The following is a 13,736-nucleotide window of genomic DNA, read 5'->3' on the forward strand; positions in this document are numbered from 1 at the left end:
AGTGCTTTTGAAATCTTCATTAGGGTTATTGTTGGGGATCTCTCGTGTTTCTAATTATTATTTCCATTACAGTCCCCTTTAAAGGAGATGCAGTGGAGGTGTACGTATGTCACACTTTAAATGTGTCCCTATGTATCAGGAGAGCCGTGCATCCAGCTGACATGGAACTTGGTTTCAACATTATTTAGCTTATGCTATTGAGAGACGTATTCTGGGGATGTTAGGAGGTGTCTGCTCGGTTGTAGTTTATTGCAGAAAATGTGTTCTGCAACAAATGTAGAGATGTTGAGAGTAAGCCTGATGTCTAACAGAATTGGTTTTGGTTCAAAATCAGATGTAAACTCTAATGTGTATATATATATATATATATATATATATATATATATATATATATATATATATATATATATATATATATATATATTAATTAAGAACATAAGGACATAAGAACATTTTAAAATGAGAGGAGGCCATTCGGCCCATCTTGCTCGTTTGGTTGTTAGTAGCTTATTGATCCCAGAATCTCATCAAGCAGCTTCTTGAAGATCCCAGGGTGTCAGCTTCAACAACATTATACTGGGGAGGTGGTTCCAGACCCCCACAATTCTCTGTGTAAAGAAGTGCCTCCTATTTTCTGTTCTGAATGCCCCTTTATCTAATCTCCATTTGTGACCCCTGGTCCTTGTTTCTTTTATCAGGTCGAAAAAGTCCCCTGGGTCGACATTGTCAATACCTTTAAGAATTGTAAATGCTTGTTCAAGACTGAATAGATTCAATTATTTTAGCCTGTCTGCATACGACATGCCTTTTAAACCCGGGATAATTCTGGTCGCTCTTCTTTGCACTCATTCTAGAGCAACAATACCCTTTTTGTAGCGAGGTGACCAAAACTGAACACAATATTCTAGATGAGGTCTTACGAATGCATTATAAAGTTTTAACATTACTTCCCTTAATTTAAATTCAACACTCTTGACTATATATCTGAGCATTTTGTTGGCCTGTTTTATAGCTTCACCCACATTGTCTAGATGAAGACATTTCTGAGTCAACATAAACTCCTAGGTATTTTTCATAGATTCCTTATTGAATTTCAGTATCTCCCATATGGTATTTATAATGCACATTGTTATTGCCTGCATGCAGTACCTCACACTTTTCTCTATTAAATGTCTTTTGCCAATTGTCAGTCTCAAATCTAAAAAAACAATTCAGAAACGGGACACAATAATTTGTTTTAGGATTTTTATTTAAGTTTTTTAACTGAAGAAAGACGAAATTCATTTGGACAGTTGACTTTGCATCTTTTCAGAAAAAGGTAATAATCCTCAAAGAAGAGCTGACCTTCTGTTGTATCCTATGTGGCGTTGAGTAAAACCATTTTTATCCCATGTTTTTTATGTTGAGACATGTGTTCTAATAACAAGGGTTTGTCATGTAGTGTACTGAGATGCATCATTTAAATGCAGTGCCCTAGATGCTTTAGTCCATGTGTGCCACCAGAAAGACGTCCTTCATCTCTGCAAAGAAAGAATCCTCTTCACTTGGATTTCCTCAGATGTCTTCTGAGCAGCCAGCCAGTTGTATTCTGGGGAAAGGAGTCTAGTAGGTCTGTTCTGGATCAGGTAGCGGTTTAGGTAGCTTTCCTCGAATAGGAATGCATGGAAGCTAATCTCCATATCCTGGATGATGAACTGGGAACAAGTCAACACCAGCTTATAAACCTCAGGACACGAGCCCCCGTAGATCTCCGAGGTGTAATAGTAATCCCCTTCGGAGCCATCAACGTAGGCTTTGGAATCCACAGTCCTCTCATAAGGATACATGTCCAAGGGCTGGTTGTAGTATTCCGGGTGCAAAGTGGCCACAAGGCTTCCCAGGATTTCGGACCCCACAGGGTTTATAAACACTTGGTCCACGTCCATGCAGAAGATGTAGTCCACCTCATCCTGGATCAGCTCTTTGATTACACTGCTCAGCACAGACATCCTTGTTTTCGACAAATTAACCCAGTCTGGCCTCTCTGCGATATAAAACGGCTTGATTTCTCGGCCAGATCCCAGAGTAATCGCAGGGATCCCTCGCAAGTTGTCAGTCAGTATGTAGTAAGTGACAAAGTGTTCTGGCAGAAAATACTTCTCGGCAGAGATTATGAACTTGTGGAGGTACTGTGCGTATGTCCCGACGACAAACACTGCCAGGCCTGTGGTGACAGCCCGGTTTGTGAACTTCTGCCTTCTGATCTGTGACTCCGGGCTGTCTCCCCACACAATGGGGGCTCCCCAGGGGGTGACATTGGGGGGAAATCCTGCCTCTCCTCCTGTAGCTTGGGCAGGGAGACGAATCGAAAGGCTTTCTGATGAGATTTTCTGCTGCAAATGTACCTTCAGGAAGTCTGAAATTAGCACATCAAGAAGAATTATTGATGAGCGTTACCTAGTGTTTCAGTACTGATTTCAGCAGTGTGGAGTAGTGGTTAGGGCTCTGGACTGTTGACCGGAGGGTTGTGGGTTCAATCCCTGGTAGGGGACACTGCTGCTGTACCTTTGAGCAAGGTACTTTACCTAGATTGCTCCAGTAAAAACCCAACTGTATAAATGGGTAATTGTATGTAAAAATAATGTGATATCTTGTAACAATTATAAGTCGCCCTGGATAAGGGCGTCTGCTAAGAAATAAATAAATAAAAAAAATTAAAAAAAAAATTTCAATGCTTCATATAAGATTTGTTAAGATAAACGATGGAATGGTGTTATTTGCCACCTCATTGTCATTGTCTTCCCCATATGCCAAGGTTCCTTTCAGTACTTTATTTAAACCTCTTAAGCTATTGCTACATGATTGTCATAGTATGCATCCTAATGGGATCCCAGAGGGCTAATCTGTATTCATTTATTATTATTATTATTTATTTCTTACCAGACACCTTATCCAGGGCGAATTACAATTGTTACAAGATATCACATTATTTTTACATACAATTACCCATTTATACAGTTGGGTTTTTACTGGAGCAATCTAGGTAAAGTACCTTGCTCAAGGGTACAGCAGCAGTGTCCTCACCTGGGATTGAACCCACGACCCTCCAGTCAAGAGTCCAGAGCCCTAACCACTACTCCACACTGCTGCCCTAATGTACTGTATAGCATATTGTTTTTACTTTTCATCAAATTTATTTTAATGTAGTTTCACAAGAAAACCTATTATATCATTTAATTACAATTAACACCTCCAACCTGTCCTAGCTAATTTTATTGTCAGGCTTCCCAAAAGCTGTGGGGCTACAGCAGTGTGCTCAGAGGTCACTACGAATGGTGTCTGCTTATGTTGCTTTTTTGCTCCTTTAAAGCTTAAGATGCAATTGATTATTGTTGAGACGGTCAGTATAGCATTGTTTATTTGCGATACCTCACCCAGAGAACTTACCTGACTGGAAATGTAGAACAGCCATTGCCTCAATACAGTTATCAATTGTAGATTAAAGTAGCATCAAAAACACAGTTTTTTGTTCAGCCCCCATACCGTGCGCGCAGATGATAATGATAGTCTTCACAATTTATTGAATAGCTTGTTATAGTCAATGACAGCATGAATAAATGCTAATGATTTAATTTTATAATTTAATGAATTTGCTGTTACTGTTACTGGCAATGCATAAAATTTACTTTTATCAACAATAGTAATATAGTAAATGATTTTTTAATGTATTGATTTGAGTGTTATTGTCACTGGGCAACAGGGATACATGCTAATGCTTTGGGTTAATGTTTTTACAAGGTATTGACAGAGGGAGTAAATACTAAGAAATGGTTTTAATGTATTAAGCTGAAATATTGAAATGGCTAGCAACACAAATAAATGCACTTGAAAAAGGTACTTTGAAATTTGCAATTTAGTCACATTGCGGCCCACGGTCCCACAGTAGCCTTGCTATGCGGCTCTCTGCTCTGTAAACTTTGGGCACCCCTGCCCTCGAGTGAAAACGCTCCAAACCCCCACCCTGCCCCTGTCTTTTAGTCTTTGTTATGCAAAAAGTACTTCCTGTGGGTGAAGGCTATGTAATATCCATAGATTGGCTGTGCTGAATCAATGGTTTTACAGGGTATTAGAGAGGAGGGTTTGAGGACAGCACCTTTAAGAGCCCCAGCTGCTTAAATCATTAATACACCCTTCTGTGTCTCAATCCTTTTTGGAGGGTAGTATAGGTTCCTTGGCACAGCAACCAGCTTGCAACACTGCTCCATGAAATGCCTTTGCTCAGTATGGCTATTGTATCTACATTATCTGGTCATTTGACTGGAAGGACATGCAAAAGTATGATTTAAATACTACTGCATTATATGCAAAACTTACATATCAATCCAGCGAAGGCAAAGAACAGGAGGATGCCTTTTCTGGTTACTCTGCCCAGCGCTATAGGATAGAGAAAGGAGTTAGTACGTAGGCATCCATAGAAGGTCCCATAAAATGGTATGATTTCTTGGCACACAGGTTGAACTGATCTGCTTTTATTAACTGTTATTGTTCGTTTGTGAGCTTTCCATGCCTTTTGAAGGGCTGTGTACAAATCTGACTCATGAGTGAAATGAGTTTGCTGTTCTCAGCAGAAACCCCACTCCACATGAATCCACATCACAAAGACACCACACAATTTGACACAACAGTCAGCACAATCGTCAGGCTCTGCTTGAGAGAGGCCCAGGACTGAATGGCAGGGGGTGTTCAGGGCAGGACTAAGATGGGACTGCAGAGCTGTGAGAGGAAGGGCTATTAGCACTTTCCAGAAGCCTTCAATTATTTTACTCATGTTGTTTTTTTAAATACAAAACAAATATGCTGTCCCTCACAAATTCATTAATTATTTTTTTAATTAAAAAAAGGCTAACATAATTATTTGCTTCTAAGAAAGTGATTAGGCTGTGTAACAGGGCGAGGGGCCCTGTACAGTTACTGTTTGTTTATTTTTAGAATGGGGTCTCCCCCTCCGCCCCTGTGCACTGTGTTATTTTGTATTTGTGTTTTTTGATTTATTATTGTATTTATATGACGGCGAAGCGCCGTGTGTTTTGATTATGTTTTGACGTGTTCTGGCAGAGGGGTGATTGGTGCTCGTCCTCTGCCAGGAATAAATTAAAAACCCTGTGCAGAAGGTGACCATCTCCCATGTTGATTAAGTGATTAATTTGTTGCTAATCGGGAGATGGTCACTGTATATAAACCTGCAGCTCTCTACCCTCAGGGTGGGTGTATTAGGAGTGAGAGCGGAGAGAGCGAGGAGAGAGAAAACAAAGCTTTAAAGTATACAGGAACAGTGACAGCAACTGACCAGCCTGACCTGTATTGTTTATTATTTTGTGTTCGAGATTTGTTTTATTTAAAATATTTATTTTGCTCTGCGAGCAGTTTTTTTCTGTTTGAACTTTTTATTTATTTTTGTTATTTAAAAATAAAACGGCGCGCCGCGTCATTTATTTTGAACTGCAGTATTACTTGGTGTCAGTTTCCTTCCTGTGTGTCACCGCACAGCCACCCTGTCACAGGCTGAAATACCTGTTCTAGATTTCTGTTATTACCTTGTTTATATAAAAAAATATTGTGGCCTGAAACCTGTTTCAGTGACCATCTACCTGTAAAGAAGACCTGTGTCTTGCCTGTAAAGAAGGACTGTAAATAATTTAAAAAAGAACACCTTTACAATACACTTGGCCTGGAGCCTAAACCACTTCTCCCGATTACTTCACTGCTGCAGAGCCAGTGATCAGATATGTCTCTCAATGGACTTCTTTACATTATAAGGCCCTATTCTCTTGAAATGTTCTTGTAAGTGAAATACAGGCCTTACAAACCTAATGTTATCAGCAAAAAATTAAAAGTAACTTTTGTTTTGACAGGAGTGTGGGCAGGGATGTGCAGGGCAAAGTTAGCCCAATTGTCTGATTTTATTAATTTAATTTTTCGCTGCTCATTTTGAGCTATTATTGTGTTTTATGTAAATCGTGTTTTTTTCGAGGCTTTTGCTTTTTATATACTGTATGAAATGATTGTTTTCGGTTACCTTCCAGAATTCTTGGGCGTTGTTTTCTATGTGTAGTAACTCGACAGTATTTACACATGTACTTTAGCAATGTGTTTTCAAACAGATACACACAAGTTATACAAAGTACATGTTAAATTGGAAATTCAGTTTATAGTCCCAGGACCAAGAAACACAATGTATTCTCAGCATAGAAATTACTCGTCCATAACTTCAAAAAACGCAAGTAACATTACATATAAGATGAAACGTAAAAACCTTTATCCATGAGTGCGCTCACCAAACTGTTATGTTTACTTGACTAAGTTTCTTCATTTCATTTTTTCAGCACAGAAATTGTAAAAGGTAACTCATTAAAACTATAAGAAATGTTGACAGGAATAAAAGTATAAGGGAGTTCAACTTTGAGTTTGCAATATATCGATATTTTAATCAAAATATATCAAAGAAATATAGCTCCAGTTTATTTGATCAGTCCTAAATATATGCATTCAGCTAAAAGCTGAGCTGAGAATTGAGTGAACCTTGTTTAGCACTGATGTTTAGAATTCGACTCTAAAAAGCTGTCTGGGTTTACTGGGTCAACCAGCTCTTTATAGCGTTAGGCTGTAAATACTGTTACTGACCTGAACCAGACACAGAGGAGCAACGGAAGAAATAAAATTGCTAACCTCGAACTGCAGTGTAAAAATAGCTTTCATTAAGTGCAGGTAATCATCCCAGCACTGGCAATTACCCTGGATAATATAAAGTGGTCCAATTGTTTATGCCATTACACACACAGTTCTGAAATTCGGGTTTTAGTTTTGTTTCATTGTTAACTGCAGTGTATTAAACCAGATAAACAGAACCCTAGCTGTGACTAAGGTCCATTTAAATGCACTATTCTGTCCTACAAAAAAAAAGTGTCAGCTATTTAATTCCACTCAAATCTCTTTCTTACAAAATACCTTTTCATCCCTGAATATATACAAATGATTTGGTGCCCATTTTTCAATGCAGAATGACTGGGCAGGATATTTGTTCTTCATTTTACCCTCAATAACTTTTATCAGAAATGGCGACTGCCAAGCCTGGTATCAAACTTTTAACACAGGAAACGAATGCCTTACCCCTAGACTGACAAACCATGTTTTTCATTTCATGCTAGGCCAGAGTATATTCTGTAAACTGACTGTGTCCTCCAGAATAACTGGACTTTACTGTAAATAGGATGCTGTCTCTCCACAGTTTCAGTCACGCTGAATAAAATTAACAATACAAACAAACCCATAAATAAATAAACCGTCAGCTGCACTCCACCCTCTGCACATCTGCTGCATATTTTGGAAAACGTGACTTTGATATAGAAAAGACCAAAAGAAGGCTTTGTGGTCAGTTTGTTTGAGGAGCCAGACATAGCAACAAACACACACAAAGAAAGCACTCGTTTCAAAGTGTGCACCAGAAATATCTTTTTTTTTTTCATCTACTTCTTTGCTTGTTATTTTGATGAATGCTGTTTTCTTCAGTGTAACAAAAGCACAAGGAATGCAGTTTGGGGTTCTATATATTTTTCAGTAAGGATCTACTGGATTTAAGAGGTGGAGATGATTAAAAACTAGGTTGATCATTACTTTGCAGAAACCCAACACTAGATTAATGTGATGATACCCCCTTTGCTGTACTGTAAACTCTGCATACGTTTCTGTTTATTATTATCAGGAGGTCGTTTTAGAGTGAGAATCAGTTTACAAAATAATTCCATCATGTACTATTTTCCTCAGTAGGTTAGTAACTGTTGAAGTACTGTATGATACTTGATAACTGCATTTGGGCTTGTTAAGGAAACCCAGAAAATATTTTCCTTTCTGTCATCCAGTTATCTCATCTAAGCCAAAGTTCAGAGGTTATTGCCAAGGCTAGCTGTTGAAATCAAGCACTTCTGCATGCTTTATTCACTAACCATTACACTAAAAAAAAGGATCAACCCAAACAGATAATAACAGCACTGCACGGTACTCGTAAGTGTCTATACTCATGCAACTTAACAGAGGAAGGATTTCAAGAGAGATTTCTCAGAAGCATTGCTGCTTGGGAAGAACTGAACAGTCACAACTGCTTCCAGATGTTTCAGGACAAAATAATGTCTGTATTGCAATCCAGAGAGAAGAAAACAAAAGCCTTGTGAAAAAAAGGGTGAGCCGGCACCACTAACCTGGAAGTGGATGAGAGTGAGAGAGTCTCCCCATGGTGTCAATAGTGTGCTGCTGTTGCAGGCTGCTAGTTTGCTGGAGAAGAAGGTCAGTAGGATTCCTCTGCTACGCAGGCACCAGGCTTCTTTCTCCAGGGCTGCGGTATGTGAAGTGGAGAGCTGGAGCCTCCCCAAAGAAGCCCAGATGTTTTGACTGAGTGTTAGGTAGCACGGTAATTCATAACATTCTTCTCCTGTCCTCTGCCTGTCGTGTTTTCTTAAAGCTGCAGCTGCTCTTTCTGCTGCTTGTGTGTTGGAATGTTGTTGACTGAAAAAAAAAAACACATGGGAAGGTATAATTAATCACAGAAAAAGATTTCCTGAATATGCAATCTACAGTACAAGGAAAGAGATGCCAGATCTGAATTCAGATGTAATTATCCTTTCAATTTATTATAGTGCGTTGAACTATTTTGAAAAGCCCAGCTACTATTCAGAGTTTCCTAATTTCTCTTGCACTTTTTCCTTGCGGTAATGCTATCTCACAGAACTTTAGTTTGACTGGTTTTCTAAAATGGAGCCTAAGTTTGGCCCAAAGTTTTGCATCACCCTATAGAATGTACTAATTCTGCTTCATAAAGTCGAATGAAACCTGCTGAATAAATTTACGTTAACATATTGAATTACATACCTCTTTGCAGTTTTCCATATACTTAATGAAAAACTGATAAAAATTGAAAAATTTGACATTTCGAAATCTAACACAAAATACTGTAGTACAGTAGTCTTCACAGAAAATAGGAGGCACTTTTTTACACAGAGAATTGTGAGGGTATGGAACCAACTCCCCAGTAATGTTGTTGAAGCTGACACCCTGGGATCCTTCAAGAAGCTGTTTGATGAGATTCTGGGATCAATAAGCTACTAACAACCAAACGAGCAAGATGGGCTGAATGGCCTCCTCTCGTTTGTAAACTTCTTATGTTCTTATGAACACCTCCTAAGAGAACACTTCGCCAAAGGGATTTTTTTCCATTTTTCTTATTCATTTTAGAACAACAATTTGAAGTAATTAGCTTTGAGAATCTAGACTCTACAGACCACCCAAGTGACCCACATTTCACGGGTCAGAACTGCAAATTGACATTAAAACCTGCAGACCTGCGACATCACTGTTTGGGTGATGTAATGTAAAAACTGAATTTTGTCATTATCAACGTATGATTGTATGTGCATTCCATTCATTGATGGGTTCTTAATTCAAGTAAATTAACCACTGATCTTTTCTTTTTCTTTTATTTATTCTAAATTTTAATAATTTAGGTCAGATTAATCATTGTCCAAAATGTTCTCCAGGAAGGGGGGGGTACCCTGAACACCACCTCACCCCACCCCACCCTGCTCAAATAGTCTGGACCAGCATGCTAGTTGATGAAACTTGGGAGCTGTGGTCTAAATATCAAAGTAACGTGCTGTTTGAGGTTTTGAGGCATTATTGAGAAGCTGATTTTGTAAAACACAACATGACGCCTGTACAGAGAGGTACAGTAAGAGGCCTGCCTCGGGATCACAGGAAGCCATGCAGGGTGTCAACATGCCAGGAACTCCTGCACTGTAGATAATCAAAAGGCGTTATTAGTTTGGCAATGGCAGCTGAAGCACAGATAGAATCACTGAAGAAAATGCACAGGGTTCAATTACCATTATTAAATATCTGTTGAAATATAATTAACAAGAATACATTGCCAAACCACTACTGTATATCTATGGCCAGAAGGATGGTGCAGTAGTGGTAAGAGAAGTGTTCTTATATCCGATTCTGTGCTTCAGCTGCCATTGCCAAACTAATACTGCTAATGGGAATGTGTGGCAAAGTGGTTAACAGTGTGATCAATAATGAGACAAACAACGATAATCAAGGTGCAATGGTGGTTTATTTTTAAATCCAATGGCCTGATGACAGACAGCAGTAAATAATAAACAATGATAAACAATGATACAGCGGTGTGTATTGCTTTATTTATAGTACTGTTTTAATTCACCCACACATAACACATACACAAACACCAATCCACAGTGCGGGCTCTAGTGCGCGTAAGGAATACAGTTCTTTGTGAAACAAAGTGCAGTGATGTTGCTCCAGGTTTAGTGCTGGCCTTTGGCGAAAGCTCCGGATTGTGTTAGCTGTCTAAATAACAATACAACAGTATTTTAAATAACGACAAACAAAAGAAACAAAACACTCACGGTTCACAATACAGGTTCTCCTTTTGGTCATGCAATTTAACCATTCACAAAGGAACAGATCACATCACTGCGTCCCCTTAAATACCGTCAACCATGACCCCTTGGTCAACGAGTGCAGCCGCTCTTCCAATCCGCGGATGCCACATCGTTTCCCTTCCGGGTGGATGATTTAGTGTACTGTAGTTCCGCCCCCCTTTCTAGATGGCCGACCTCCACCTAACCCTAGAAATGAACTGTCGGGCCATCCAGTCCAGGGTACTCTGTTCCCTTTACACAGTGCCCTCGCAGGTCGGGAGGGAGACCACTATAGCCTGACCTGAACACTGTCACTCACTTCACTTCCCTTATCTGTTTCTGCTTCTGCTTTGCACTTTCAATCCAAATGTATATGTTTCTGACTAGGATTACGCCCTGCACATTATCTTATCTAATTCAAACACTGTGCTTGCTTCCATATTCGGAAGGTGCACCACATATTGGAGCCCTACTTGAATATGTGTTTTATTTTCTTTTTTTCTTTTTATTTAAACCTATGTGCTGCTTCACAGAGATTACGTGAATGAAATAGAGTTCAATAGTTCCTTCTAAATTACGATTTTCTTCATTATTATAAAAATACAGAAAGAAAACAGTAATGTAGCTTTGGCTGGTCTTAACCTGAGCCAGCTAGTGTGCAGTTGGGGTTAACATGCAGGTAAGTAGTGTATTGATAGTTTAGTCAGTTAAGTTCAATAGGTCGGGAGGGAGATTTATCACCAAGAATCATTCTGTCTCTGTCACATTACTAAAAGGCGGGGATAATATGTTTTATAAGTTTTTCCAGCCATTACTATATTTTCACAACCAGTGAAAATTTCATGGCATGGTAAAAATCTAGGACACTACCAGTTGGTTTCACAGGCCCCGATTAGCACTAATACTGGGGCTGCCTAGGTAACATTAGGTAGTATGTACGCACAGTATGTTTAGCGCATTTATTCAGAAAGGAAAAGCAACCACCACTCAACTCAAATATTTAATTTAGGGGCTTCTAGAAAGTCTTGGGTTGTTTTTTTTATTTTAGAACAACAATTTGAAGTAATTTGAGAATCTAGAATCTACAGACCACCCAAGTGACCCGCATTTCGCGGGTTAGAACAGCAAATTGACATTAAAACCTGCAGACCTGCGAAAGTCACTGTTTGGGTGATGTAATGTAAAAACTGAATTTTGTCATTATCAAAGTATGATTGTATGCACATTCCATTCATTGATGGGTTCTTAATTCAAGTAAATTAACCACTGATCTTTTCTTTTTCTTTTATTGATTCTAAATGTAATTTTAATAATTTAGGTCAGATTAATCATTGTCCAGAATGTTCTCCAGAAAGGGGGGGTACCCGGAACACCACCTCACCCCACCCCACCCTGCTGCACACCAGCATGCTAGTTGATGAAACTTGGGAGCTGTGATCTAAATATCAAAGTAACGTGCTGTTTGAGGTTTTGAGGCAGTTCAAGTTGCCTCACACCACTGTCTGCGTCTCATTATTGAGAAGCTGATTTTGTAAAACACAACATGACGCCTGTAGAGGAGAGATACAGTAAGAGGCCTGCCTCAGGATCAAAGGAAGCCATGCAGGGTGTCAACATGCCAGGAACTCCTGCACTGTAGATATCAATGCCGAAGGCCATTCATTACTTAGGGGGGTGAAGAGCAGCATGGCCGATCACACTGGAGCTTAGCTAGAACAGCAGTAATAAGATCACCAGAGTTAGTCTACACTCTACAGTAAGTGGCATGGGTGCAGACAGACAGGCCCCACTCTTTACCTGGGCCAATGTCAAACTGTACTCCATTCTTCTGAACACATGAAACGTTTTCAAGACCACTGTACCACACCGCTTACAATGTATCCTAGGGGCTCTGTTTTCGTAATGGCCAGGGATAGTGAACTCTCAAGTTGTTTTGAAAGTACACCTTTTACCTGATTACACTGATTTAAATCTTAAACTCGCTACCTGTATTTGAATTCTCTCAGCTGGCCCGTCACTGAAAAGCCTGGCCCATCTTTCTACACCTATGCAGTGAAAACACAGAAGAGATTTATTTTAAATAAGCTACAGCCTAGACTAATTCTAACTTAATTTGGACTACAAACTTGTTTCTTACTGAACCTCAATTCATGATAAAGGATTTAACTTATTCATATATTATTCCTAAACCTGTATGAAACACCACAAAAACATCACAATAAAACTTGGTTCTACACCTTCTGTTTAAACTGGTATGCTAATAGAGCTATGTAAGTTTATAAACATATATAGCTGTTAAGGTTTGAACGAAGGTTCTGTTTAAAGTCGATTTTACAACCAGCTCAAAAGGGGGTTAAATCCCCATCGATATGCATGAACATTGGTGTGTGTGTGGTCGGACTGACAGGCTCAACAAACCCTGTGAACGGGGTAACATTTGGTGAAATACTTTTTGAGATACAGCGTGGCGATTAAAACAGCTGTTTAAAAAAAAAAAAAAAAGAAAAATTAAGACGCTTTTATATACACCTGTATCTCAAAAAGTACTGCTAATTAAGGAACCACAGTTGGCATACACATAGTCCCGGGAGTGTAGATGTGCAACGGGGTATTTATAAATTGAACCAAAAAAGATAACGGTCTGACGTCACTTCTGTCTGACGTCAGGGCAAGGCAGCGTTGCTTTCGACCGTTCCATTTCACTGAATAGGGAGACATTGAATAGCCTATAGTTCAGCACACACGGGTCAGATCTGTGTTTCTGTCTGGATAAAACTGGTAATCAGTGATAATAATTAGTGTTTGTGCCTTTAGTACTGGGGAAACTAAATAAATAAAAAACTAAAATAATTTGTTCATTTACGAAATACGTTTTACTCCTCCCCCCTCATTTTATGATACAGTCGGGAGTTCATCGAAACTGTCCGTGTTCCATTCCACACACACTCACCGTCCGCGGTCAGAGAAACGAACACGTGAAACATAGGATGCAGTGCCACTTTACACTATTACCCTGTTAGCTGGGTTGTATTGTAGCTCACCAGCGAAAAAAAAAATATCATAAATAACTAAAGGGGGAAAGAGGTGCCGTGGCTCAGCCCTGGAGAGCCCCGGCACAAATTAAGCACTAGTTAAATAATAAAATGTAAGCCTCTGTCTACCAAATGGATAAAAAATAAAGACTACAGTGTATTTGTTATGACACCTCCTATTTTAAACTCCAATGCTTTTTTGTTTATTGAAGATCGTTGTTATTGGGTTTGTGAT

General features: G+C 39.2%; 1 protein-coding gene across 1 annotated transcript; it reads right to left on the reverse strand.

Moving 5' to 3' along the window:
• Positions 1 to 1,231: 1,231 nt before the first annotated feature.
• On the reverse strand, positions 1,232 to 8,502 carry LOC117403512 (globoside alpha-1,3-N-acetylgalactosaminyltransferase 1-like). Its single transcript, XM_034927141.2, has 3 exons — positions 8,232 to 8,502; positions 4,354 to 4,413; positions 1,232 to 2,395 (listed from the first exon to the last, which is right to left on the reverse strand). The coding sequence occupies exons 1-3, from the start codon at positions 8,263 to 8,265 to the stop codon at positions 1,515 to 1,517; spliced, it is 975 nt and encodes a 324-aa protein (XP_034783032.2). The 5' UTR covers positions 8,266 to 8,502; the 3' UTR covers positions 1,232 to 1,514.
• Between the last annotated feature and the right edge of the window lie 5,234 nt (positions 8,503 to 13,736).

The sequence above is a fragment of the Acipenser ruthenus genome, chromosome 2, assembly GCF_902713425.1.
Source record: "Acipenser ruthenus chromosome 2, fAciRut3.2 maternal haplotype, whole genome shotgun sequence".
NCBI classification, from domain to species: domain Eukaryota; kingdom Metazoa; phylum Chordata; class Actinopteri; order Acipenseriformes; family Acipenseridae; genus Acipenser; species Acipenser ruthenus.

Coding starts and splice junctions, on each gene's coding strand:
- LOC117403512 (XM_034927141.2), bottom strand. CDS start 8,265: ATGGGGAGACTCTCTCACTCTCATCCACTTCCAG. Junction 4,414..8,231: donor TCACTCTCATCCACTTCCAG/GTTAGTGGTGCC, acceptor TCTATCCTATAG/CGCTGGGCAGAGTAACCAGA. Junction 2,396..4,353: donor TGCCTTCGCTGGATTGATAT/GTAAGTTTTGCA, acceptor TGCTAATTTCAG/ACTTCCTGAAGGTACATTTG.